The following is a 25,739-nucleotide window of genomic DNA, read 5'->3' as shown; positions in this document are numbered from 1 at the left end:
ATACACCATTTGAAATGATCAAAAAATATAAAATAGGGGAAAAATGTATAGGTTGACAGGTATGTGTTTTCGTGGACAAGTTGTTAAAATGCGTTGACGAGAAATGAATGGATTCTGTCAATTGTTGTTTGTTTAATGACGATTCCTGTTTCAAATGTGTTTTGTCTTTGAATGAGTGTCGTCGTTTGAGGACCGTCAAATGGCCGCCTTAAGACAAAATGGCTGACTTTCGGTCAGTCTGTTGACTCGTGATGGACATGTTCACCGATGTTTCTTGTTCATGGGCTAAATTGCCTCTAGCGTCATTTTTATCGGCGTTGGAAATACTTTTTGGTTGATTCCATTTTAATATTTTGTCGTATGTTGTTGGAAAATTCTTGCAATATTGACTGTTCTCCTTCAGGAAAATCTTGAATATGAGTTTGTCTGATCCGAAACAATTTTCCCACCAAATGGCCTAACCGCTTTTTATTTGTAGTCTTGTTGAAATGATTTTGTTGGCGTGCTGCTAATTGAAATGCCTGGAACAATTCCCATTGCTAAGTTGAACAACAAGATATCTTTTGATTTGTTTTTAATGAAATAAATGCCGAGCATGATCAAACGCTTTAAAACAGTCTCTTAAAATGCGATTCCTATTTATCTTTGGTCATGGCTTTTGGGGGCTTTTTCTTCTGTCAGTGTTGTCAAGATTGACTGATCTACTAAAAGAAACTGAAGCTGGACTTTTAATCAAAAAAGGTTATTGTTGATTTTCTCCCTAGAAATACCCAAAACAACCCCTTCAAACTAATATTGCATACTTTTGTTTGTATTTTCGGAAATTGTTTCTTTAGACTTTTTTTGTGGGTCTACCCAAGATTGACTCACCTACCAAATTTCACGCCACTAAAAGAAACTGAAGCTGGACTTTTAACCAAAAAGGTTCTCATTGATTTTGTCCCTAGAATGACCCAAAACGACCCTTTCAAAAAATATCGCACATTTTCTGTTTACTTTTGTAAATGGCTTCTTGAGATTTTTTTGTGCATTGACCGTCTTCCAAATTTCACGCTACAAAAAGAAACTGGCGTCCATCTTTTTTTGTGGGTCTTCTCATAATTGACGTAGCTACCAAATATTTTTTTACCTATCATATTTTTTGTTTATTTTTGTAAAAGGTTTCTTGAAACTTTTTTTGTGGGTCTACCCAAGATTGACTCACCTACCAAATTTCACGCTACGAAAAAAAACTGGCGGCCATGTTTTTTTTGTGGGTCTTCCCATAATTGACATAGCTACCAAATATTTTTTTTACATAGCATATTTTTGTAAAGGGTTTCTTAAGACTTTTTTGTGGGTCGACTCAAGTTTTACTCGCCTACCAAATTTCACTCCACGAAAAGAAACTGGCGTCCATCTTTTTTGTGGGTCTTCCAATGATTGACATAGCTACAAAATTTTTACACGGCAGAGTGAAACTGCCACCCGGGCTTCCAAAAAACAACCAAAAAAAAACCCAAATATGGCATCCATTTTTATTATCTTGACTTTTTTGTGGGTCCACTCACGACTGACATAGGCAAAAAATTTAAAGCAACTCTTCCCTGTGAAAACCGTCAAACCCATTTTTTGGCACCGCATTGACGATGATTACCCCTTGGCTGCAAGTGAAAGCGATAGAAGACCAATCCGTCAAAAGGGATTGGTCGCCTATCCCCGCCGAGGCATCCAATGACTCAAACTTCTATTCTCGCTTGTCAAGGAATGATATCTTGACTAAAAGTATTAATTGCAGTCTTTAAGCGTCTGGAAGTTGATGGTAGGTTTGCGTGTCAAAGTGTCCAATTATACCTGCGGTAGGTACCCGGCTAACTACCTGTTTAGACGTCTTTTACGAGACCGTCGCCAGTAAATAAGGGGCTTTTCTAGCACACGCACTTTTGGGATTCCACCTTCGATTTTACGATTGGAATTAAATGATTCATGCAGTTTATTTTGCTTTGATTTTATTTTTTATTTTATTTTTATGCGTGTTGAAGCGAGTCAAAATGCCACGTTTCAAAACTTGTACAATAGACGAGCCCCCGTACTTTATTAATCATGACAAAACACTTCAAATTATCAGTATTTTAGCTTTAAGTTAAACCAAAAAAAACAAAATCACTCTAATTTTAAAAGGGTCAATTTAACCCAAAATTCAACCATCTTATTTTATCCAAATTTTCAACAAAAAAACACCTAAGGAAATATATATATTTTTTGACAGAATACATGAAAAAATACAAGATAAAAGCTTATAGGTGAGAAAAATGAAACAGAAACCCAGTGGAATTTTTTTGGTCTGAATTGTTTCTAGATTTTCAAAGGCTCAATTTGAGCCCTATTTGACAATTAGCTTAACTTCATTTCCTAATACCTTTTAAAGTTTTAATTAATTACACACCAACGTTTATCCTTATTGCTCATATTTGCTTATTCTTGCCCGTTTTTTTTGGGTCAAAATGACTCACTCCGTGTTTAAAGTATTTAAATGTGCCAATCAAAGTTGGCTAATGTATTTTTAGCATAGAGAAAAAATACATTCATCCAAAAAGTTTTCATATTTTCATTGGTTTTTAAATATGTCAATTTGACCCAAGTAGGGTTTAAAGCTTATTATTTTATCGCCTATTATTGTGTATTTTTCCTTTTTTTTTCCTATTTGAGATATCGAATATTTAAATTTTCATTGCTTGTCTGAGATTATTGTTTAAAAAGGGCAATTTTAGGGGTTATTAAAAATAGACAAATAGGTCAATTTGACCCAAATAGGGTTTAAAGCGTATTTTTTCTCGCCTATTAGTATGTATTTTTTCCTTTTTTTCCCAATTTGAGATGTCAAATATTAAAATTTTCACTGCTTGGCTGAGATTATTATAATTTGATGGCCATTTTAGGGCTTTGCTAAAAAACCTTGACCACGATAAGCGTTATTAAAAATAGACAAAAGGGTCAATTTGCCTTAAACCGTACAATTCACAATTCAAAATCCAATATTTGTCAAATGACGTCTTCGCTTTCCTCCGATTTCCAACCGGTCAATTTAACATAACGTATCTTTTCTCCACATTCCGCGTACGTTTTGTCACGCAATTTCCATCCGTTTTTTTTCCCCCGTTCGCGGGTCCTCAAAAGGTTGTGGCGTCCTCGCGGGAGAGATAAAAACCCGAACAAAAGCAAAGTCCGTCATGTCGTTTTCGTCACGCTTTTTGTACGCCGTGACAAACCTCCCAAATGTGCGTTTTTTTTTCTTCTTGCGGCGTAGCAAATAAAATTAAATACAAGTTTAAAGTCACGATTCAAATCACATTAGCTCAAGGCTTATTTTCCTTGGCCGCATTGTCCCGCCTTCCGACGCTTGTCTTTATCCCATCTGCGGAGGTTTTTGGGAATCCTTTTTCTTGTTGTTTATTTGTTTGTTTGTTTTTTTTTGAGGAGGAGGATGGCGAGTTTGCGGGAAAGCGCATCCGTCTGAGATCGGGTTGTTAATACCCACCCACGTACCGCAACACACACTTGCGTCCTCATCGAGCGTTTTGTTTCTCGCCGGATGAGTGACGCGTCCTTTGACGAGGGATTAAAGCGGCAAAGGAAAATACGCCGATAAAAGGCCGGCGCGTCTTTAAGTCGACACCCGCGTTCTTTTTGACTTATTCTCTTATTTTTTTTCCCGTTTTCCTGTCAGCGTTTGGATTTTGTTCCGCTTTCAACGGAGGCCAGGACGCTCTTTGTCCCGGTTTGACTCGAGAACTTGTCCTGTTCCGAGTAACGAAGAATACGCGATAACCATTCATATTTCCTTGGGTGACATTGACGTTGACGGGCGTCCAATCCATTTTGACGTCTCAAACGTCATCCCTCAATGCCAAGCTTTTCCGTCTAAAAAGATGACCAATTTTCCAAGTACCGTATATTCTTTAGCCTTTTTTTCCAAAGTGTACAAACAGTAGAAGTTGGGTGCAATTTCCAAAAGTGTGAAAGTGCCCTTTTTAAATTCCCAAACAATTTCCCAAGTTCCGGCTCCAAAACTCCCAACTTCAAGTGAAATATAACAGAACCCATCCACATCATATAAAATCAATCGTATCCTTTTTAATCTCGCCAAACATCGCCCGTAAGCGCACCTAGAGACGGTTCCAAAACACCTGATTTCCACAACACGGGCCTTGTTGATACAGACGCTCCCCTACTTACGAACATTCAACTTACGAACAACGGTACATACGAACATGTCTGCAAATTGCGTTTAAGTCCAAAAATGTTCGCAAGTCCAATTTTGTATTTCGCGCCTTTTTCGGAGTAGTACTTCTTTCCGCCGCTAATACCGACGCCTGGCGCTGTGAGAGCTCAGCTCACCCAGCATCTACCTTCTTCTTCGTTGCAATGCGGAAGTGCGTGAATGTATCTCCAGTGTGCAAAGAACCTTTTTCATTTGTATCATTAAATATCTCATGCATCCAATATTGAATATGGTTGGTAAAAAGCTAAAGGCTTCTATTGAGGGAGTTGCAAGGAAGAGGCAAGCCATTTCATTTGAAACGAGTGGCAATAATAACGAAGCTTGATGCGCGTGAGGGTGGTGAGCGTTGCACATTCAACACCATTTATAAACAGAAAGATCGAGCAGCAGGACCCAAATATTGAACGTTGCACAAAGTTTGCAAATCAATTGAATGATGCCATACAGTGCTACCGCATCATTTATGATGAAAAAAAGAAGAAAACTGTGCAATCGTCATTAGGTCGCTTCTTTTGGCCAGTTTCTAATACATAAATCTCTCTCTCTCTCTCTACAGTACTGTACATATTCTCTCCATTTTATTAAATGTTTTTTTTTCAGTACAAACCAATGCGTGTTACTTATACAAGCCTTAAACATACAAATGCACTTATATAAACCTTCAATATACTTATATCGGCCTTAAACATAAATTATAAAACAAAATATAGCACTGAATCAACTTACAAACAAATTCAACTTATGAACAATCGCTCGGAACCAATTGCGTTCGTAAGTAGGGGAGCGTCTGTATTTAATACGGCAGCCGCGTTATAGCGGCGGGTCATGGGGCGCCACCGCCACTCGCCCCTTCGTCTATTTCCGTCCGCCACTCGCCATTTGAAAACAATTAAGCGCTTAAGAGCCGACGGCGTGTTCATTACACCTCTCCTTCATCGCCTCTCGCCGCCTACGCCGTCGAGCGGACATTTGAAGAACGTAAGAAATCACCTTATTTCACCGCTAATTGAAAGCTGCGCTCGCCACGAATGCGAGGAAGAAAAAAAAATGGAATAAAAGCCACGACTAATTGGATTTGTGAGAAGAGACGTTACGGAATATTTGCTCCACGGAGACGAGACGGCGATGAGCCGTGCTCTTCGCTTAAAGTCGTTAATAAAACGGGCAAAACGTCCACTCCGTCGTAACGGGGTGATTGACAACGTGGAATTGTCGATAGATATGAAATGATGACATTTGTTGCAAGTTTCCTGTTTGTTGGTTTCTCACTTGTTATGCATTGTGAAACCTGTCCGCCCACGATTGAATAATCCCCGAATGTGTCATTCTTTACAACACGGGTGTCAAATGGGCGGTCCACAGGCCGGAAGGGGTCTGCTAGGGGGTCCGATTTGGCACCCTAGTGACTTTGAAGCTCACTCGTACTGGACGTAAAGAATTTTTTTTTGCGGCAAGGCAGCCACAAAACCATGGTTTGCGAGTTGTGTGATTACGTGCACTTTGTTTCTATTCCTATTGGCCCTTTGCGTCAAAACAGGCCTTCAATGGCAGCCAATGAGTTAGTAGGGAACCTCAAAATGCCACAAAAGCAACGGGAAGTCACCCGGAAAGATCCAAAAATTAGCAGGAACCGACAAACAAACAGGAAGAATCCCTTAAAATTAGAAGAAACTTATTCGAAATTTACCGGGTGGCGTTCGAATCACCCGATTTTGTGGATCTGCCGATACCGAGTCATGAAAATTAGCCCTTGGCTATGATCTCACATATTTACATATGTTCATTAACATGAATTTTAAATATGTTCATTAATATGTGCTGTCCGTTATTAAATAGATCAAACTCAAACCAATGGAAATGTATTAGTGTAAAATAGTAATTGTCTTTTTTTCCCCCCAAATTTGAACAAAGCTGTCCAACATTAGTCATATAATTTTTTTTAAATATAATATATATATTTTTTATTTTCTTTCACAAATCAGTTGTGCAGCACTAAATGATGAACTGAATTCTAAGCATGCCAAATTTCATTACTTTTTACTTATTTGGAGTCAGTTTTTTAGTAATGTTTTCATGCCTAGCATTTGTTTTCGTCATTTTTTATCAAATCTGTTTTTTTTTAAGTCTTTTTATTTTGTTGTTTTTTAAAACTACACAAGATTAAGTTATAGATTTGGTGGCGTATGGCTGTTCTGTATTCGGGATAGCTCAAGAACAAAGAGGGTTTATTAGCAAACTGATATATTTTTAATGTGAAAGGGAAGGGATGCTGATATTTTGGGGGTTATGGGGTCAAAGGTCATCAGATAAAAATGAATTTGTGTTCATGCACAAAGAAAGGAATTATTATCAAACTTTGGAATATGAGACAGAAAAGTTGATTAAATTACGTTTTTTGAGGTCAAAGGTCACAAGGCCAGTTTAGTTTTGTATGCTTAGGTCTTCTTACTTAGAGTTGTCTATTTTTTTCTATTAATATTATATATTAATTCATTCTTCCGTGCCGCTCTTCCTGACGAGGGTCGCGGGGGTTGCTGGAGCCTATCCCAGCTATCTATGCACAGGAGAGCTGGTTGCCAGGTAATCTGAGTTTTTGAAAAAAGAAGTAATTATTATTTGTTTATTTTTTTCTGTTGAATACAAGCTACTTTTAATATTATTAGTGTCGTTGTCATGGCTTTCAGTAGTTCTAAAATATGAACAAAAAGTGTTTTTGAGCATTAAACTCTTCTTTGTCTTAATACAAAGAGGGAAAAAAACGTCGTCTTACGTTCAGAAAGACCCAATGAAGCTTTATCTGGGCTTAAGATGCATATACTTACAAAAAAATCAGGCAAGATTGGCCTTGTTTGTAAAGAAAACCCAAAAAGAGCAAAAAAAAAAAAGCGCCGCATTCGCCACAGAAAGCCTTTAAATGTCACTCGTCGTTAATTTTTTTTTTGCTATACCTGGGCCTGCGCTCTTTAAATTTGCGGGACCGAAATATCCTATTTAAAAAAAATAACGGAAAAAAAACTGAAAAGAAGAACAGACACTAATGGGAGAGGAGACTGGAATGATTATGGAAATGCAGAAGAGTTGGCTCGGCGCAAAGGAAGCATCTTTATTTAGAGGCTGAGTGCACGTAGGTGTTGTAATGTCTTGGTGCTCGCCTCGCCGCTAATGGGAATTAATACTATTATTTGCGATTACTAATACAAATTAGTCTGAGCGGTGGGCGACAGACGTGTGGCGGGGGTCTTTAGCGACAATCGTCTTATTAGAAGCTGCAAACAATTTCATAATCCCACCATTAAAAAAAAAAAAAACGAGTCCATTCATCTGCCAGACTGTTTATTTATTATTATTTTTAAATAGAATTACCGGACATAATATTAGGTTTATAGTCGATGCACTGAAGATGATGATTAGTATTATAATTATTATTATTAAAATGGATTCGATGTCTGTTCTTATCAATGGCTTGACTATATTTACTACATCTGACATAGTTCGATCACTTGCTGTTGATTTTGGGCCATTTACGAGTCACTTCCTGTTGATTTTAGCAAAAAAAATCTCTCTTACTGGCCAAAGATTTTTTTCGGGCATCTGTTTTTGTCATTTATATTAAAAAAAACCTGTATATTTTTAAAAATTCTTATTTTGGTAATGTCTTGAGATATGAGTTTAATGCGTTCTGGGACCAAGCTCGTATGTCAATTTACTTGTATCTCAAATCAATTTTTCCCATAGAAAATAACTAAATACAAATGAATCCGTTCCCTCCCTCCGATAAAAGACCTAAAATAGGATATTGCAATGGAAAAATATCTTTCTATTTGTTCTAATTGACCACCTACTCCTAAAGTAACAAATACATATCTAGTGGTTATGATCTTCAATACTAAAATGTGACAGTAACGCACTCGTAACATAACATAAACATGAAATTTAACTTCAATGAACTTAGATTACGATACACACACTTAAAAATAAGTTTAAATCCTACGTTACACGAAATTTAAACCTTCTTGTGCGATAACCGATGATGTTTATGTATTCTACCGCGGCTTTTGAGTCGGAACCTCCTGGTTCTCCATGCCTCCGAACTGTGTGCATCCCAGTTCGTTTTTTAAAATGATCAAACCAGCCACGACTCACTATAAAGGCTTTTGTGGGTGCCTTTAAAAAAATAATGGACATTTCCAAATTTAGCCAAATGATTCAAACTCCGCCCCAACGATTCCAAATTCCCACGACAAGAATATTGACGCCACCCTTCCCCGTTTGTTCCCATTGAAGCCTCCCATTGTTCCCACAGCATTTGAGCTCACAAGCAATTTCTAGCGCAACCCACCTCCAGTTACTTTTTGGCGTCACCAAAGCAATCCCCTCAAGCTCCCCCGAGCACGCAAAAGCGCGACATGTTAATTGATAATCAGCAGTGTTCTTCGCCGGTGCGTTCAGAGTAAATCCGCCGCCCTTCTGGATGTCAGATTTTTTAGCATTTTTTTTCCGTTCCTCGCCGCAGCCGCGTCGCTGCCAAGCCGGCTGGCTGGCGGCTTCGCCACCTGTTGGCCGTGCCAAGGCCTGGCAGGGGTTATCGACGCTCTCCGATGGCCCCCCAACAAACGCGGTGGCAACGACTGGGGCTGCTAGCGTCGCGCCACTGAAAAACTCAAATAATTTTCCCCGCCGAGGCGGACAAATAAGAGAAAAAACATGGCGAAAAGCACTTGGGCACGCTCTTTGTTTTGGCGTCAATCCTGTGTGGTTTAATGCGGGTTGTAAGTTTGTAAAGATGTTTTTAAAAATCCATTTGGTGATTAGGTTGCACGATTCAAGGATTTAAACTCCCGTCTCAACAGGCGTTTTTCGGTGGAAATAAACAATATGTGGCTGCACTTCCACGCTCGTCCACTAGTTGGCTGCATTTAGCAAAATTTAACAAAACAAAGTCTCCAATAAGTAAACGGCTATATTTGTTTAAAGCTGTCATTTTGGGATTTAAACTCCCACCTCAACAGGCTTTTTTGGTGGAAATAAACAATATGTGGCTGAACTTCCATGTACGTCCACTAGTTGGCAGCGTTTAGCAAAATTTAACAAAACAAGGTCTCCAAAAAATAAAAAGCTATATTTGTTTAAAGATGTCATTTTGGGATTTAAACTCCCGCCTCAACAGGCGTTTTTGGTGGAAATAAACAATGCGTGGATGCACTTCCACGCACGTCCACTAGTTGGCAGCATTTAGCAAAATTTAACAAAACAAGGTCTCCAAAAAATAAACAGCTATATTTGTTTAAAGATGTCATTTTAGGCATTTTTTAGGACAAAGTCACCATGTGATTTTTTTTCTTGTAAATTACGCCCCTGTAGCCAATTTCACTTGGTAACATGAAATTTGGTCGACATTTCTATCATGCGAAAACCCAAAAATAAGTCTTAAGATGCCAAAAATAACAAGAATGTCTGCAGTATTTCTTCGTTTTTCATTCTGCTCATTTCCAAGTACGGATTCATTTTCAGATTTTTCTTGGCAATTCCCCCATACCAATAGGAACTTTTTTGTGAATATGTTTCAAAAGGTTTGACCTACAAAACATCTCAATAGACTATAACCAAAGATACTTCATTTTTAAAGTACTCTCTACTTGTTCATCAAGCTATTTTTCTATTTCCATTCACTCCCTGAAGCCAGCTTTCACATACTTGAAAATTGGTATGTATCTCAATCATAAATAGGCCCACAAAAACCTATGCCTGAAAATACACATGCAATACGCCATAATATTATTCATTTCAAGGGCAAAATGAAAGTTTTCTTTGCAAGTTCAGCCCCCGTAGACCAACAAAGAACTCTTCTTAAGACACCATGCCTAAAAAAAATACACAGGAAGTACATTATATAGATTTAAGCAATTATTTCGGTAATTTTCAAGGACCAATTTCACCCAAATCTGTTTTACTTTCTAATATTACTCATTTTTGGTATTCATGTTTCTCATGAGTAAACCCCACAAAAAAGTCATATTAGTTTGAGTGGCTCAATTAAAAGGACAAACTCCCCACATTAACTGTATTTTTGTTTTCCTGTAAATCCAGATGAATGTGTTTACTTTATTTCTAATTTTGCATTAACTCGTTGGCTGCCATTGGCTGCATTGAAACATGATCATTTCCAGCCAAATTATAAAAAAAAGTTGAAACAGAAAAGTCACATTTTTCTTGTTTTCATTGAAGCCAAGTGTTTATTTAGGTAATTGCCGAATCACATGTCAAAATTGACCAAGCTTTCGATGAACAAATTGTGCAAACCGGTTTTAAAACAAACCCAGACCTCATTGAAAAGCTCATTAGCGCTGCATTCATTAAACACGTGATATTAATTGTCACGCCGATGCAAATGTTCGCAGTCAAAGTCAAAATCAGTTGAACCTGCGGCCCTCCAACTCCATCTTCATCAAACTTTGACACCATGCTGCAACTACATTGACCTAACACAGGCAAAAAAACCCAGATCGAATCTAATTTAGAAATGAGGATCGTTTTGGTTGCCCAATTTTAATCCAACGCAAAATATCATTAATATAATCAAATTAATATTATCATAACTTTTTGGTTTAGTATTTTGCCTTGCGATTGGCTGGCCACCAATTCAGGGTGTCCCACCGCCTACTGGGATAGTCTCCAGCACCCCCCGTGAGCCTTTTGAGGATAAGTGGCTCAGAAAATGAATGAAGAACGAATAGAAGAATGAACTCGGAGGGCTAATATTGGTATATTTGGATAAGAAATGGTCACCCAATATCACATACCTGTCAACTTATAGGTTTTAAGTTTTTTTTTATCACTTCAAATTGTGTACGCCGTATAAGAACTTTTGTGCAGGATTTTTTAAGTAAGTTTTTTCTAAAACTGATCTCGTTTTACATATTTTGGATCTAATCTGGATTGTCTCAGTCATTGGTAGCAGAAGAAAACGTCATTGTTGATTGCTAATATTGTCATGTTTTAAGCATGACAAGCGCATGCACATTCCACCTTTTCACGATCTAAATATAGCGCGTCAGCAAGCAATGTACCCAGACAGTCAAACTATCATCGTCATACAGCGACATCTAAACAATCTTGAATTTAGTGCACTGACTGATTGGGCACCCCGTCCACTTTGGAGAAAATTTTTGACTTTTAAGTGCGCCCTATGTGAGTAAATATGTGCCAAGTTGCATTTTATGTTTTTTTATCGCTTAATAATGGGAATCGCAATCATAAGGGGAGCAATTGGCCGAGGTTGCCAGGTATGATATCATAAAATTTGGCAAAATTAGGAAATCGAGTAAAATGCCATTTTTTGGGGAAGCATACATTGGGCAACCAAAGGGTTAATACATAGCAACACAATAGGACAGATTCACTTGTCTTTAACTTGCAGTTAGCATCATTTTTTGAAGACCCTGCCTCTTTGGAAAACCTGGCAACAATCACAAAAACTTGCCACTGCTTCTCCAAACATTTTACTCAGGCCTTGTTCCGTCTCAGGTGACTTTTCAAGTCCCAGTTTCACCTTCAATGTTTCCGTTCTCACGTTGGTGGGGATTTCCGCGCGGCAACTCGAACTTTTGAACTCACGGGCGTGCGCGGAACGACAATTGCGGGCGGTGTGACGATTTCGACTTGGCGCAAAAGTGTCTGCGGTCGCCGAGTTTACCAAACAGCAGCTTTGCAGAGATGAGACGATTATGGTGTTTTTGCTTTTCGTCGTCGGGTCGATAGTTAGGGAACTTGTCCTTTGTTAGTTTCCTGCGCTTCTTCTTTCGTTATCACCTTTGACTGTACAATTTTTGTAAAACAAGCTGGATCTCATAGGAAGAAGTGAGTTGCTAAATTTAAAAAGGGGTTTTGATCAATGCCATTTTTTTAAGAACATCTACCATATTTTCTCGCATATACGTCGTATTTGTCACAAAAAAATGTTGACTAAATCGAGGGTACGGTTTATATGCGCACAAATTTGACACGAGACGCCATAACACAAAACAATGCGGCCGATACGATCGTTTATTTCAAAATATAGAAAAGATAAACAAATAAAACGCTAAAGAACATTTATTTTGACGTCTATGAATGAAATTCAATAAAAAAAACCTATCTTGCATAAAACATTTAACCTCGGGATGACAAACTAGACCGCTACGAACACACTTCCTGGTTGTACTGCTCACGTGACTTCCTTTTCCAATTTGTCTACGTGCAGGCAACACCCTTTAGGAATGTACAATCCAACAAACGATTCTTACGGTATCTCAGAAATACCACATGCGATGATTTTTCCCAAGATTTTCCCTTCAAAGTAACACATTTGTACTCCCTATTAAAACCATGAATATGGAAGTGAAAATTGTGAATCAGAGGGCGTCTTATACGAGAGAAATTGTCAAATTCAACCATTTTAAGGCAATTGTAAGGGTGCGGCTTATGCGTGGAAGCGGCTAATATGCAATATTAAAATACGGTACGTTCCCTCCCGGTCGTCGTGTAGCCAGCAACCTGCCGATGGCCTCCTAGGCGTAAATGACGAGGGACTTTTGTCAAAGTTGACAGTTCTCCAGAGCCGGCGCACCCAAGATGGAGCCTGCCAAATTGGCACTTTGCCTCTTGGTTCGTCATCTTGGTTATGAAAGCTGTATATGCAAATATATGGAATTTTTTTTGCATGTTATAAAAGAGGAATGTGGCTTGGTGTGGGGATTAAATGTCTAATTGTTGCCAGGATAACTAGGAAATAATGAGGTCCCGGACAACTATTACCCTCATAAAATCTTTTTATTTTTTAAATATGGCAATGCAGATTTGGAGGATTTATGTTTGGTTTGTTGGATTTTGGTGGTTGAATGGTTAGATGTCTTTATTTAAAATTAGTTTTTTTTACCTGAAAATGTATCAAATCCTATTTTTAAAGCTCCTTTATTGGGAATATTGTTTAGATTTTTTCTTTTTCGTTTGTTCCATTTTGGTAGTTGAATTGCTTAACGGCATTCTTTTTTAACCGAAAATTTATCAAATCCTCTTTTTGCAGAATATTGCTTTAGTTATTTATTTTATTTTTCCCAAATCCTCTTTCTTCGGGGATACTCTCTTTATATGATTTATTTTCTGACATTTTTCATCAAAAGCAAAAAGAAATATCCTTTATTTTAATTCCTTATACTTGGATTTGTTTGTTTTTTAAATACAAACAAATATTTATTTAAATTTATTACTCACAAAAAAACCCAAAATTTTGTATGAAAACAGATGGGTTAGATTTTTAGTTTTGAAAAAAACATGAAATATTTTCTGGTTTCTTTCATCCTCGACAAAAACATATTTGATTATTGCTATATTTGAATCAAGATGAGATATTTTCAGACACTATCTGCTTTTTTTATTTTAAAACATAGTACTCGTAGTCCCAATTTCCTCAAAGTCACAGAACTGTAAATGACCGATCGACCCATGAGGCGACCAATCCACTCACTGCAAAATAATCGGCAATTACCATATTTACTCGCATATAAGCCGCCCAATCCACTCACTGCAAAATAATCAACGATTACCGTATTTACTCACATATAAGCCACCCCCGTATATCAGCCGCACCCAAAAAAATGGCCTTAAAATCGTTGAATTTAAAATTTCTCTCATATAAGTCGCCCCCTGTTTCACAATTTTCACCTCCATATTCATTTTTATAATAGCGAGTGCAAATGTATTACTTTTAAGATAAAATCTTAAGAAAAATCATCGCACTTAGTATTTCTGAGACACTGTATGAATCAAAAGCACATTAATACGGTCAATATCATAAGGAATAAATTCATCCAGCAATGGTTGTTTTCTTACAGCAAAACAGAAAATAACCAACAAATAGTAAATGTCACTTTGCCGACATCTACTGGTGAAAAAGATAGCAAGTCTTGTGCGCATATAAACCCTTCCCTTGATTCAGTCATTTTTTTTTGTTACAAACACGGCTTATATGCGAAAAAATACGGCAGTAGACGATCAAAATAACGATTTGTGGCAGCTCGACTCCCAGTCAGTGTTTTGAAACCCCAACACATGGGCCCCACAGGAAGACTTTATAGTCAAATCAAATCTCATTTAGATGTATTGACACGTCAAAGAGACATCATCTGCCAGGAGATAAAACAAAAAAACAAACAAAAAAAGACAAAACAAAAAAGGGTGGCTTCCTTAATTACCATGTCAGCTTGCCTGTGTTTGCCCAAGCTGTGCGTGTGATTTACACAAACGTCTTCCTTCCGCGTTTGACAGTTGGAGGTTTTTCGGAGCGGGTGGCATTTTTTGGGGGGGCGTCGCTAAAGCGTCACAATGACCTGCCACACAGGTTTCCTTCACAGTGATAATTCTGCAAATTAGTCTGGGACAAAGTTTCTCAGGCGTTGTTTGTTGTTTTCGCTTTTGTTGTGTAATGGCAAGTGTCAAGTCAAACAAAAGCCGCGATTACGATGCATTGTATTGTTGCTTGGAGGACGGCAGTCGACATTTGTTCGGCTTGTGTGACCATTGTGATATTCCTGGATGTTCTGTTGGTGTTAAGAAGGGATCAGAGAGCTTTTTAAAAATCATTTTCATCGATTGCGGGGACTTTTGTTTTTGATTGACTGACGGTTAAAAGCTTGTTGCTGATGACAGACATCTCTCGACGTAAGGACAAAGTTTAAAATGTCATGTTTTCATTCATATTTGTTGTTATGGGTGAATGTCTGGTGTTATTTAGAATTTACATGTACCGTACATGTTGATTTTTTGACTTCATTTTGTCTTATCTGCACACGTCATTGTGAATGAGCGGTCCTTAAAGCAAAAAAAAAGGTGATGGTAATATTCAAAGCGGAAATGGTACTTTAGCGTTAAGTGAATCAAATCGGATAGCTGATGTTAATATTCAAATATTTCGGGAAGATTTTTCCGATGGTCGACCTTTCAAAATGATCTCATTGCATTTTCTGAACCGCTTTATACTCATTAGGGTCGCGGGGGGTGCTGGAGCCTATCCCAGCTGACTCCGGGCCAATGGTGGGGGACACCCTGACCAGCCAATCAGGAGACAGACAACTATGCACACTCACACCCATAGCTAGGGGCAATTTAGAGTGTCCAATCAGCCTGCTATGCATGTTTTTGGAATGTGGGAGGAAACCCACGCAGGCCCGGGGAGAACATGCAAACTCCACACAGTGACCTGGATTTGAACCCAGGACCCCAGAGCTGTGAGGCCGACACGCTAACCACTTGCACCTCTGGCCCGCCCTCATTTTGGAATTCTGAATTTATATTATCATGTATGACTGATACACCCAGAATCCAAGTATTCGTTTTAATTCAATCATTTAGAAATGGTTTCATTACAAATATGTTTGAAATGCTTGGTTTGCTCTGAAATGTACCATATTTTCCGGACTATAGGTCACGCTTTCTTCATGGCTAGGTGACTAAAACTCAAGTGCAACTTGTTTTTTTTTGTTAAGTTGTTTTTTCAGGCTATAGTTTTCTTAAAACAGGTAACAGATGCCTATATAGCATGTTGTTCTCCATTTTACTATCGTTACTCTAACGTATGTTTGCTTTTGGTTTCCAATCAAATCGAAAATATGCCTTCCCAAAAAACGCGATTTATAATCCACTCCATTTTAGGTCTTTTTTTCCCTTTTCATTATGTATTCTTGGGCCAGTGTCACTTATACTAAGATGCAACTTATGATCCGGAAAATACGGCCCATCAAATATGGCAGACAGCAATTTCTGCTCTTCTCACCATCACTTTTACACTTAAAACAAGTTTTCACAAAGTATATCGGATCTATTTATTCCTATTAATTATCACCTACTAAATTGCAGACCAAATTGTAAAAAAAAAGTTAGACATCCTCCCCTGTCCTCCTTTCTTGATGATTTGCAAACACAAAGAGTGGCCGTGCAAATATGAATGATTGATGATTCAGATTTATAGTTGCCACTATTGTTAATAAATGCACTCCAATCAAGCTGATTAGAATTTCCTACGCGCGCCTTTCCACTTTACATAACCCACAACCGCATACTTCTTTTACGGCCGGCGTGCAGGTGGAATCCTCCGCCTCTCTCCCGGGACTAGTTTACCGTCAGCCTCCCCCTCCAACCACCTCCACCACCCCGGAAATGTTGCAACCCCCTCGGCCGCGCCATGTGCCCGCCGAGGGGGGAGAGAGAGAGCGAGAGAGCGAAAGAGAGAGAGAGAGAAAAAGAGCAAGAGAGGCGGCGGAGCAGGAGGAGGAGGGCGATGAGTCAATACAACTAATAATTTAATGGGGACACGCAGGGAGAGCCGGAGCGAGAGAGGGGCAGAGACGGACGGGCGGATAGCTGAGGCACAGGAGTTCCGAGCCCGAGCAGCAGGACACCATCCTCCGCCTCCTCTTCCAACCTCCAGGCGGCGGCGGTGGCGGTAGTATAGCAGTGCGGTCAGCCCCGCGTATGAACCCGGTCAGGCAGCGTCGTTTATCCGCGATATCGGGAAAGTCAGCGGCACTTTTTGACCTCCCCTTGTTGTTTTTTTTCTCGGTTTTTTTTTCGTCAATGTGGCCATCCTGCTCCGTGCTCTTGTCGCGTTTCGACTCCGTGCTGCCAACAACCGCCGAGGGGACGGTGGCTCGTTCTTCCGCGCTCGTTAGCTAGTTCCCCGAGCCCACCGGCTTGGAAGCGCCGAGTAGCCGGTGGCTGTGGCGTTCGTGGCGGCGGCGGCGGTTGTTGGTGGTGGTGGTGGCTACCATGTTCCGTTCTGTACGCTCTCCGCTTCCCGGTGGCGGCTAGCGGGCATGCTGGCAGCCTCTTCCCACCTACCTTCCCACGGCCATGTTTGTATCTTTTCTTGGCAAGTAGCGGCTAACCGCTCACTTTACCCCCGCTTGTTGTTGTTTTTCCTCGGTATGTTTGTTAGCGTCCATGTCGCCGGACGGTGTAAGCTAGCGTAGAGCAGACACACAGCCAGCCCTGACACCGGTCGGTGGTCCCGCCTCTTGCCCGGCGGAGCCTCCTCGAAAGCCGGCTTGACTTCCGCGCCCCCCTCCCGAAACTCACCTGCCATCAGGAAGTTTTTTCCCCCCCTCCCTTTTATTCTTATTTTTCGTTTATTATTTTAAAACCCAGTATTACACTGGCCAAACTTGAAGAAAAGAGGAAATCAAGTGGTGGCAAGCTGCTGCTTTTCAGGTTTGTTGCTTCAATTCTAACCCAAATACTTAAAAAAAAGATTATATTATTTTTCAAACGATGAATATCTAATCAGTATGTCATTGGTTAAATTCCTTTCCTGAATGTAGAGAATACATCTATTTTCATATCACCCAAACAGTACATCCATTTCCATGCAAGAGCAAAATACTGTAATTTTATTTGTGTTGTTTTAACGTTGATCTCGTGGTGTGTGGATTCCTTGCTTATTCCCTGCCGCCCCACCCTCATCCCTCACTTTTCTGCCCTAATTGCAGGGAATTACTTGGCTCATTGCGCGTCATGAATGGGGGGAGTTGATGATCTTTGGACGCGGGGGTGGTCGAGTTTGTCCTCTGACAGCGCCAGTGAATTAACACGATGCAATGACATGCACCGTGACTTATACACTCGTGCAACCCGAACAAACGGCCTAATGGACACGTCTAATCCAGCCGCGGGTGGATTTAAACGCGAACAATTTAGTTTTTCGTCGAGGAACCGGTGCTCGTTTCTTGTTTTGACAACTTCACACACAGGTCTGTTTCCACTTTCCGACATTTACTATTTAATTGTCCTTGTTCAGTTTCCGTAAATGTCTTTTGGTGCCCTGTGATTGGCTGGCGACCAATCCAGGTCGTACTGTGCCTACTGCCCGTATTTAGCTGGGATCAGCTCCGGCACCCCCGTGAGCTTGGTGTCTTTTTGTGCCCTGTGATTGGCTGGCGACCAATTCAGGGCGTACCGTGCCTACTGCCCGTAGTTAGCTGGGATCAGCTCTGGCACCCCCGTGAGCTTGGTGAGGTTAAGCGAATGGGTGAATGAAATGACTTTTAACAAATAATCGTTTATCGGAGTAGTCGTCAATGAATTTTAGAAGGAGTTCCACAAAAAAAAAACAATCACTTGACAACCGGAATATCTGGCGACATTCCTTTGCGAGATTATTGGCAATGCAACGGTAGGCCTCGCTTAACCTTAACCCTGCGTGCTCAACGGCAGAACCTCAACTGTACGCATCTGAGCAGAAACACCCTGCAAATTAATGGCTTCTCGCTAAAAAAATATGAAGCTTGTTTGGCTCACCTCGCGTGAGACTCGCTACTGGGATGTCTATACATAATACATGGGCTGTGAGGAAAAAAAAAAGGGAACACGATAGAAAAAGCAAGGCCAACTGATGTGTTAACATGCGGCTATCAAACCTGAGGTCTGAATGTTTTTATGTTAAATTGAGAAAAGATGGCGGCCATTGACGGAGATAGACGTCCCAGTCTTTTTGAACTGGGAGGGGCTGGCCAAAAATGATTGTTGTTATGATTGAGTTAAGTGCAGAGTACAGTAATCCCTCGATTATCGCGGTTAATGTAGACCGGACATGGCCACGATAAATGAAAAACCGCAAAGTAGGGTCCCCCTATTTAAAAAAATATATATAGAGATATTTTTTTACTTCAGTGCTGAGTTCTAGTAGCAAGCGGAGAAAAGGGGAGTGGCTTCCGCTTGCGAGTTTCAGCGTGGATTTTCACATTTTTATGAACGCACAAAAAAATGTAATTAACAGAAAAAAATCACCCCCACAGAAAAAACGCGATGTAGTGAAATTGCGATAGTTGAAGCCGCGATATTCAAGGAATTACTGTACTTTTTAAACCTCTGAACAGATGTTATCGTATTTTGCGTTGGTATTTTACTCCGTAGGATTGCTACAATTTTTACCTTTTTTACCGTATCTTATTAATCAACTACTTTTGCGATGAATCTACTTCATTCAATTTTTTTTTTCAAAATTAAAATTGCAAGCTAAAAAGTATGTTTTCTATTTTTTGCCTTAAATATTTTTGGGATCAAAAACAAAATATTCAGTTTCTTTTTCTTTTTTCATTGCAAAGAAATACAAATGAATAAATAGCATTTTTTTCTTATGTATTTTTCAATCAAGAAGCAAATAAAAAGAACGGCGACATTTTTCGGGTCAAACTGGCCCTTTGTGAATTCATCATTTTTCGCCATCTTTTTTTCCCAAGTAAAAAAATAGGTTCGATACGTCCAAGAAATGACACTAAAACAAAGAAGCCTGCCGCTTAAGCCAAATTTGATAGGCCTACGCTAATAGAATATATTCTGACCCGCTCAGGTGACCGCAGTGAGTCGAGGGTTGTTGCTGAGATGATGATGGAACATCTCAGCGAGACGTGTCTGGGCAAGGAGAACGCCGAGCTGGTCAACAGCATCGCCGAGGCCAAACCACCGCCGGCCAAGTTGCCCCGCATGGAGCAGAACGGCAGCCCCCAGGGGCGGGCCAGGCTGGGCAGTACCGGCGCCAAACTGGCCGGGCTCCCGTACAAGCCCGCCAATCACCTGCTGAAGACGTGCCACAAGCGAGGTACATTGTTTTTCCAACACATTTTATCTGTGACAACCACAGGGCTTGAATATCAAGACAAGAAAATCTATTATTCATTTTGGATTCTCAATAGGGCTGCCACGATTAATTGACTGATCAATAATGATTTTCAATGAATCCATTGTCGTTGACCTAAAGTTTTCCAAATCCTCATTTTTTTGCTTCTTTTCGGTAAATATTGTTTTTTTTTCTGATGACAGAGCGCGAACAAGTCGGTTTTAAACAAAATGGCTTTGATTGCCTTTGTTTTGGAAGTGGAATTTGAAATACTGGCATGCTTCCAATTAAAACTGAAAAAAGGTGGCTAAATCATACATTTTATGACAATACGGTATCAATGACACAATATTTTTTGATATTACAAAGTGTAATTTGATTGAATTTAAGTGCCTTTCATCGATTTAAGACTATTAGAATTCGGAATTATTTTGTAACTTCCATAGCAAGTCATCATTAATTAGTCTCATTGACGGTGAGGCGTCCAATCCAGTTTGACTGGAAGGCTTGCGGTCAAAATGGATTTGACGTTTCTCCCATCAATAGCAGCCAACTGGCTAATACCTAAAATTGTAAATCAATCAAAAAAATATATATATTTTTTTACCCGATTCTGATGATCTGAAAATTAGATTAAATTATATTCTACTTTATTCAGTCCAATACATTTTGACTGGCAGGCTCGCAGTCAAAATGGATTGGATGTCTCTCCCCATCAATGGCAGCTAACTGGCTAACACCTAAAAATGTAAATCAATCCATAAAAAAAATATTATTATTATTTTTTATACCCAATTCAGATGATCTGAAAATTAGATTAATCTTTATTCATCCCGTACTCGGGTGGCAGCTGTCTGTACTCTGTCAGAAGTCCGTTCAGGCCCGATTTTTCCAATAAATTCCGATCCTAGCATGACTTCTACTTGGGTGCGACTTGTAGTCCGAAAAATACGGTAAATAAAAGTGCTCGCCAGTAGAATCCAACCACATTTTGTTTCTTTTTGTTAAAGTTGAATACAACATGGCACCCCTCGGTTCCCCTGAGCCTGCACGCATGCTCTCCAAAACTCTTAAACCGTGGTCACAATGCTCCTTTAGTCATCACGACACACACATACACACACTTCTTGTGGTAGACAATGGCGAACAGAGAAGCACTGTGAGAATCATCCCTGTGTCGTGCTTCGGAGCTGCTGCTGTGTCATCGCTCCTCTGACTTTTTGTTTACTCGCCCGCAACGTTCTCGACAGATGATGAAGTTTTCGTCTCTTTGGTATCCAACAACGGACACATTTATTTTTAAATGCAATGTTTCGGTTTTTTAAGTCAGCCGGGGAAACTTGCTACTTGGTCTGCCATGAGGATTTGACTAATCGATTATCAAGTTCATCGGCAATTATTTTATGTTTAGGTGCTTCTGCTGGGAATTTAGATGAGCACTAGTTGGTGTCCAATTAGAGAAGTCCCCATACTGAATTTTGGAAGTCCCATCCACATACCTGTCAACCTCTGCCGATAACTGCCCTTATAAATGATTATGATTCCCCTTACAAACCCCCAAAAAACCTTACAAACACCGTACGAGTCGTACGGTGTTTGTAAGGTTTTTTGGGGGTTAGTAAAAATAATGAAAAATATCATGTAACCAGTAAATGATTCATCACTTGGTTTGTTTACGATTCTACACAATGATCTGTTACTGTCATTAGTTTCTAAAGAGAAGTCGCCCCACTCGGCGGCCATTTTTTGATATATAGCAGCCTAATAGAAGAATTGCGCGGAAAACATACCGACGATTGGATCTTACATTTGAGATTTTTTAAAATTTGAATCTTGGAACAAAACATTCCACAACAAAGCCTTTATGTAGAAGCATTTGTAAGTAGAGGTACCACCGTATAGCACAAATATTTGCAAATTTTAAAACCGAGTCCGCACTTTTTTTGTTTACTCGCCCACAACTTTGCCATCCTCAAGAGCCACTAAGCCATTATGACGTTATTTTTCTTTAAGTGCACCAAAGCTCTCCAAGAAAAGGTGGCACTTTTTTGTTTTGTTTTCAAGAGTTACAATGTTTTGCTCCTTAAATGAGTTTGGAAAACCTGCAGGTTCCCTACTCCTAATTGCACTTGGCGTGAGTACGCGCTCTTTGTTTGGCTGGGAAGGCCACCTCGGATGGGCCGTTTATTTCTTGCTGGCCCTCCTTTAAAATCTGTGACGACGGTGTTCCAGCTGAGCCGGTAATTCCTCACCTCCATCATTCTGAGAGGAAGAAGCAAAGAGGAGTTTTACCCTCTGCTAGAGACGGCACGCTTCCGATCAGATCACGTCATCGAAAATCGTCCCGATCACGTCATTTTCAGAAGACAACATGATTCAGTGGCCAGCCAATCGCAGGGCACAATGAGACAGACAACCATTCATGCTCATAACTAGTGGCAATTCAGATTGTTCAACCAGCTAGCCTAGCATGCATCCTTTTGGCTTGGGGGAGGAACCCGGAGCATCCGGAGGAAACCCGCGCAAGACCCGAGGAGAACATGCAAACTCTACACAGAGAAAACCCACCCGGGATCGAACCCTCGTCCCCAGAACTACAAGGCGGATGCGCTAACCACTCACCCACCGGATCTCACTTGGATTTATTCATTCATTTTCTGAGCCGCTTTATCCTCACTAGGGTTGCTGGGGGTGCTAGAGCCTATCCCAGCTGACTCCGGCCCAGACACCCTGGATGAGTGACCAGGCAATCGCAGGGCACGAATAGATGGACAACCATTGGGCAATTTTTAGAGTGTCCGCCTACCATGCATTTTCTTTGGAATGTGGGAGGAAACCGGAGTACCCGGAGGAAACCCACGCAGGCCCAGGCAGAACATGCAAACTCCACAAAGGACAAGCTTTGGGCAATTTTTTGAGTGTCCAATCAGCCTACCATGCATTTTCTTTGGAATGTGGGAGGAAACCGGAGTACCCGGAGAAAACCCACGCAGGCCCAGGCAGAACATGCAAACTCCACAAAGATGGGACTGACCTGGATTTGAACCCAAGACTTTAGAGCTGTGAAGCCGACGCGCTAACCACTCAATGCCCTCACTTTGATTGACTTATTTTTATTTTTGCCTTCTTCAGCCCTCCACACGAATCCTGTACTCGAGCCGCTATTGGCTGGGAAGGCAACCTCAAATGCGCCTTTTCCCGTGGTAGCGCACGGCACTCCAGCGGAGGCAGCGCTGCCTAATTCCTCACCTCCATCACGGCCGCCCGACAGAAGGTCCCGCTCGCCGAATCCTCGGCCAGAGCGCCCACAGCGGGCATTGTGTCTGCTTGCGGCGGAACAATATTTACCGCCGCCCGTCTGCGGGCTACCCGGGAAACAAAGCCGGTATTGATCCCCCAACCCCCAACCCCGCCCGTCCCTCTCAAATGAACCTACACAGCAGTCTTTATTGTTAGATCTTTATCTATTAAAATGGAGGCAGGAGGAAAAAAGCAGCCCTTTCAGCACATTCCCTGGCATCCGTGGGCTGATTGATTGTTTTGCCAGGGCTCTGCGCGCATCTTCTGGAATGCCAGGGATTGGAAAATATTAGGAACTAATGTCCGTTTAATGGCCAGAGGACAATGGTGGGAGAAGACTGGGCAGCTTTAATAGGCCCTAACACTTGCACTTCAAAGTACTGGGCTGCTTTTGAGAATGTTGTTCTTGATATTAATGTGCACCTGCGGGGAGATTTGCGCATTATGGGTACTTTTAGCTTTAAGTCTGTTTCAACAAAAGGGGGCGAGTGTTAGTCCAAGAGATGATTCTCATGTGGTCCTCAGTCAACCAGGAATTGGGAAGGACATTCTAATACATACACCAGTTGTCAAATTTAGCGAGAAATATTTTGATAGTGGAATCGTTCAGAAGAAAAAAAAAGTCCTTTTTTGAGGCTCTTAAAGGTAAAATGTATCTTATTACAGTAATCCCTCGAATATCGCGGTTAATGTAGACCAGAAAAATCGAAAAATCGCAAAGTAGGGTCACCCCTATTATGACTACCTTTTTTTCGAGTGCGGAGTGCTAGTAGCAAAAGTGGCTTCCGTTTGCGAGTTTCAGCGTGGATTTTCGCACTTTTATGAATTTATATGAAATTATAATAATTAAAAAAAAGAATTAATAGCAGAAAAACTCGCAAAGAAGTGAATTCGCGATAAGTGAAGTCGCGATAATCGAGGGAAGACTGTAATTTGATATTTTTTTCATGATGTCTATGTAAATAGAGGGATTAAAATTCAAAAGAAATGAGTTTTCAGTCTTTATTTTTAACTGCTTGTTTTTAAATACAAAATACATTTCATTTGTTTATGATGAAAAATACATGTCTTATTTTGAAAAGTAAAACAATCAAAAAAGTGGAAAATAATCCTAAATATTCTTTGATTTCTGGAGTCCTCACTGAAAGCAAAGGATTTTCCTTGTAACGTGACTTGGAAATCAGTCTTGTGATTACATCATTTTTACTCCCAATCCACATTTCATGGTAAAATATAAAATAATATTTGTGGCAGCCTTCCTGTACTTACATCAATACTTAAAAATTAGCACAAAGAGTATGTGAAAAACTCATCTCCCAATATAATTTAGGCTATTTTACTATGCATGAATTCACAAAAAGGACTAAAATCACATTTTGAACGGTCCTTGACAAAAATAAACGTCCAATCTATTTGAACTGGGAGAGGCTGAAGACAATTGAATGAGCAAAAAAAAATTTTTTTTAAATAAACTCCACTTTCTTAACTGCCAAAGCGTCCTGAATTCCTCGCTTTGGCGGCGAGACAAAAAGGCGACGGGTCGAGATGGAAATTGTCCCATAAAAGTGGAAAAATGTCTTTTTACGATCTCAACGCGACCCATCGCTCAAAAAAACCTCCCTTCATTCTGTGCGCCAGGCAACATGCTGCCCGTCTTCTGCGTGGTGGAGCACTACGAGAATCCTGTGGATTTCGACAGCAAGGAGGAGCACGCCGAATTCGTGCTGGTGCGCAAGGACATGCTCTTCAATCAGCTGATCGAGATGGCGTTGCTATCGCTAGGCTACTCGCACAGCTCGGCCGCCCAGGCCAAAGGTAAGCGCCAGAAAATAGTCCCAAAAATTTTTAAACTTGGCAAAAAATAAATGTTCGGTGAATCAGAAAACGGCTAGAAATAGAAATCATGTGCTCAATGTTTTTTTGCCAAATTTTTTATCAACTTTTAAAAAGTGTGATTTAAGGTTTCTGTTTATTTTGTGGGCCAAATTAAAATACATTCACATTATTTTCTTAATTTTAAACCTTAATGAACTACCTGTAAAGAATAATTTGGAGAAATATTTGTTTAAAATTGCAAACAGGCCAACCCGGTGATGGAGTGGTTAGCACGTCCGCCTCACAGTTCTGAGGTCGAGGGATCAATTCCCACTGGGTTCCTGTGTGGGGTTTGCATGTTCTCCCAGTGCCTATGTGGGTTTTCTCCATGTATGGTACCATACATGTTATCATAAATGTCCTGTTTTGCCTGAGGTCAAATTAAACTATAATTAAATATGAATTAATAAAATGACTAAAAATGATCAGAAAAGTTGATTATTCGATTCTTATCTTCTGCCATTGCCAAAATAGAACTTTTTTTGTGCGTTTTTAACTTTATGAGAATGTTTCTATGTCCCATTCTGGTATTGAAGCAAAAACAAAAGGAATAAAATAGGAGTCAGTGATTATTTTGATGCTTGAGTCCTCCCTCAATGCACCTGTATTTTCTGGCAGGTATGATTCAGGTGGGCAAGTGGAACCCCATTCCCCTGTCCT

General features: G+C 40.1%; 1 protein-coding gene across 4 annotated transcripts in view; it reads left to right on the top strand.

Moving 5' to 3' along the window:
• The window catches only part of satb1b (SATB homeobox 1b), a 79,962-nt gene that overhangs the window by 3,846 nt on the left and 50,377 nt on the right, over positions 1-25,739 (top strand). Inside the window, exons 1-4 of one of the 4 annotated variants that reach the window (XM_077598258.1) lie at positions 14,659-14,956; positions 19,638-19,886; positions 24,843-25,019; positions 25,698-25,739. The exon at positions 25,698-25,739 is cut by the window's right edge and continues 85 nt beyond it. In XM_077598258.1, the coding sequence (XP_077454384.1) occupies positions 14,938-14,956; positions 19,638-19,886; positions 24,843-25,019; positions 25,698-25,739 (487 nt within the window). In that variant the 5' untranslated portion in view covers positions 14,659-14,937. Of the gene's footprint in view, positions 1-14,658; positions 14,957-15,756; positions 17,501-19,637; positions 19,887-24,842; positions 25,020-25,697 lie in introns of those variants that run through there. The other 3 variants (XM_077598255.1, XM_077598256.1, XM_077598257.1) reach the window with 3 other exon arrangements.

Source organism: Stigmatopora argus, chromosome 4 (assembly GCF_051989625.1).
Source record: "Stigmatopora argus isolate UIUO_Sarg chromosome 4, RoL_Sarg_1.0, whole genome shotgun sequence".
Classification (NCBI taxonomy): domain Eukaryota; kingdom Metazoa; phylum Chordata; class Actinopteri; order Syngnathiformes; family Syngnathidae; genus Stigmatopora; species Stigmatopora argus.
Note: the sequence above shows the minus strand (reverse complement) of the source record. Positions and strands in the feature narration are given on the sequence as shown.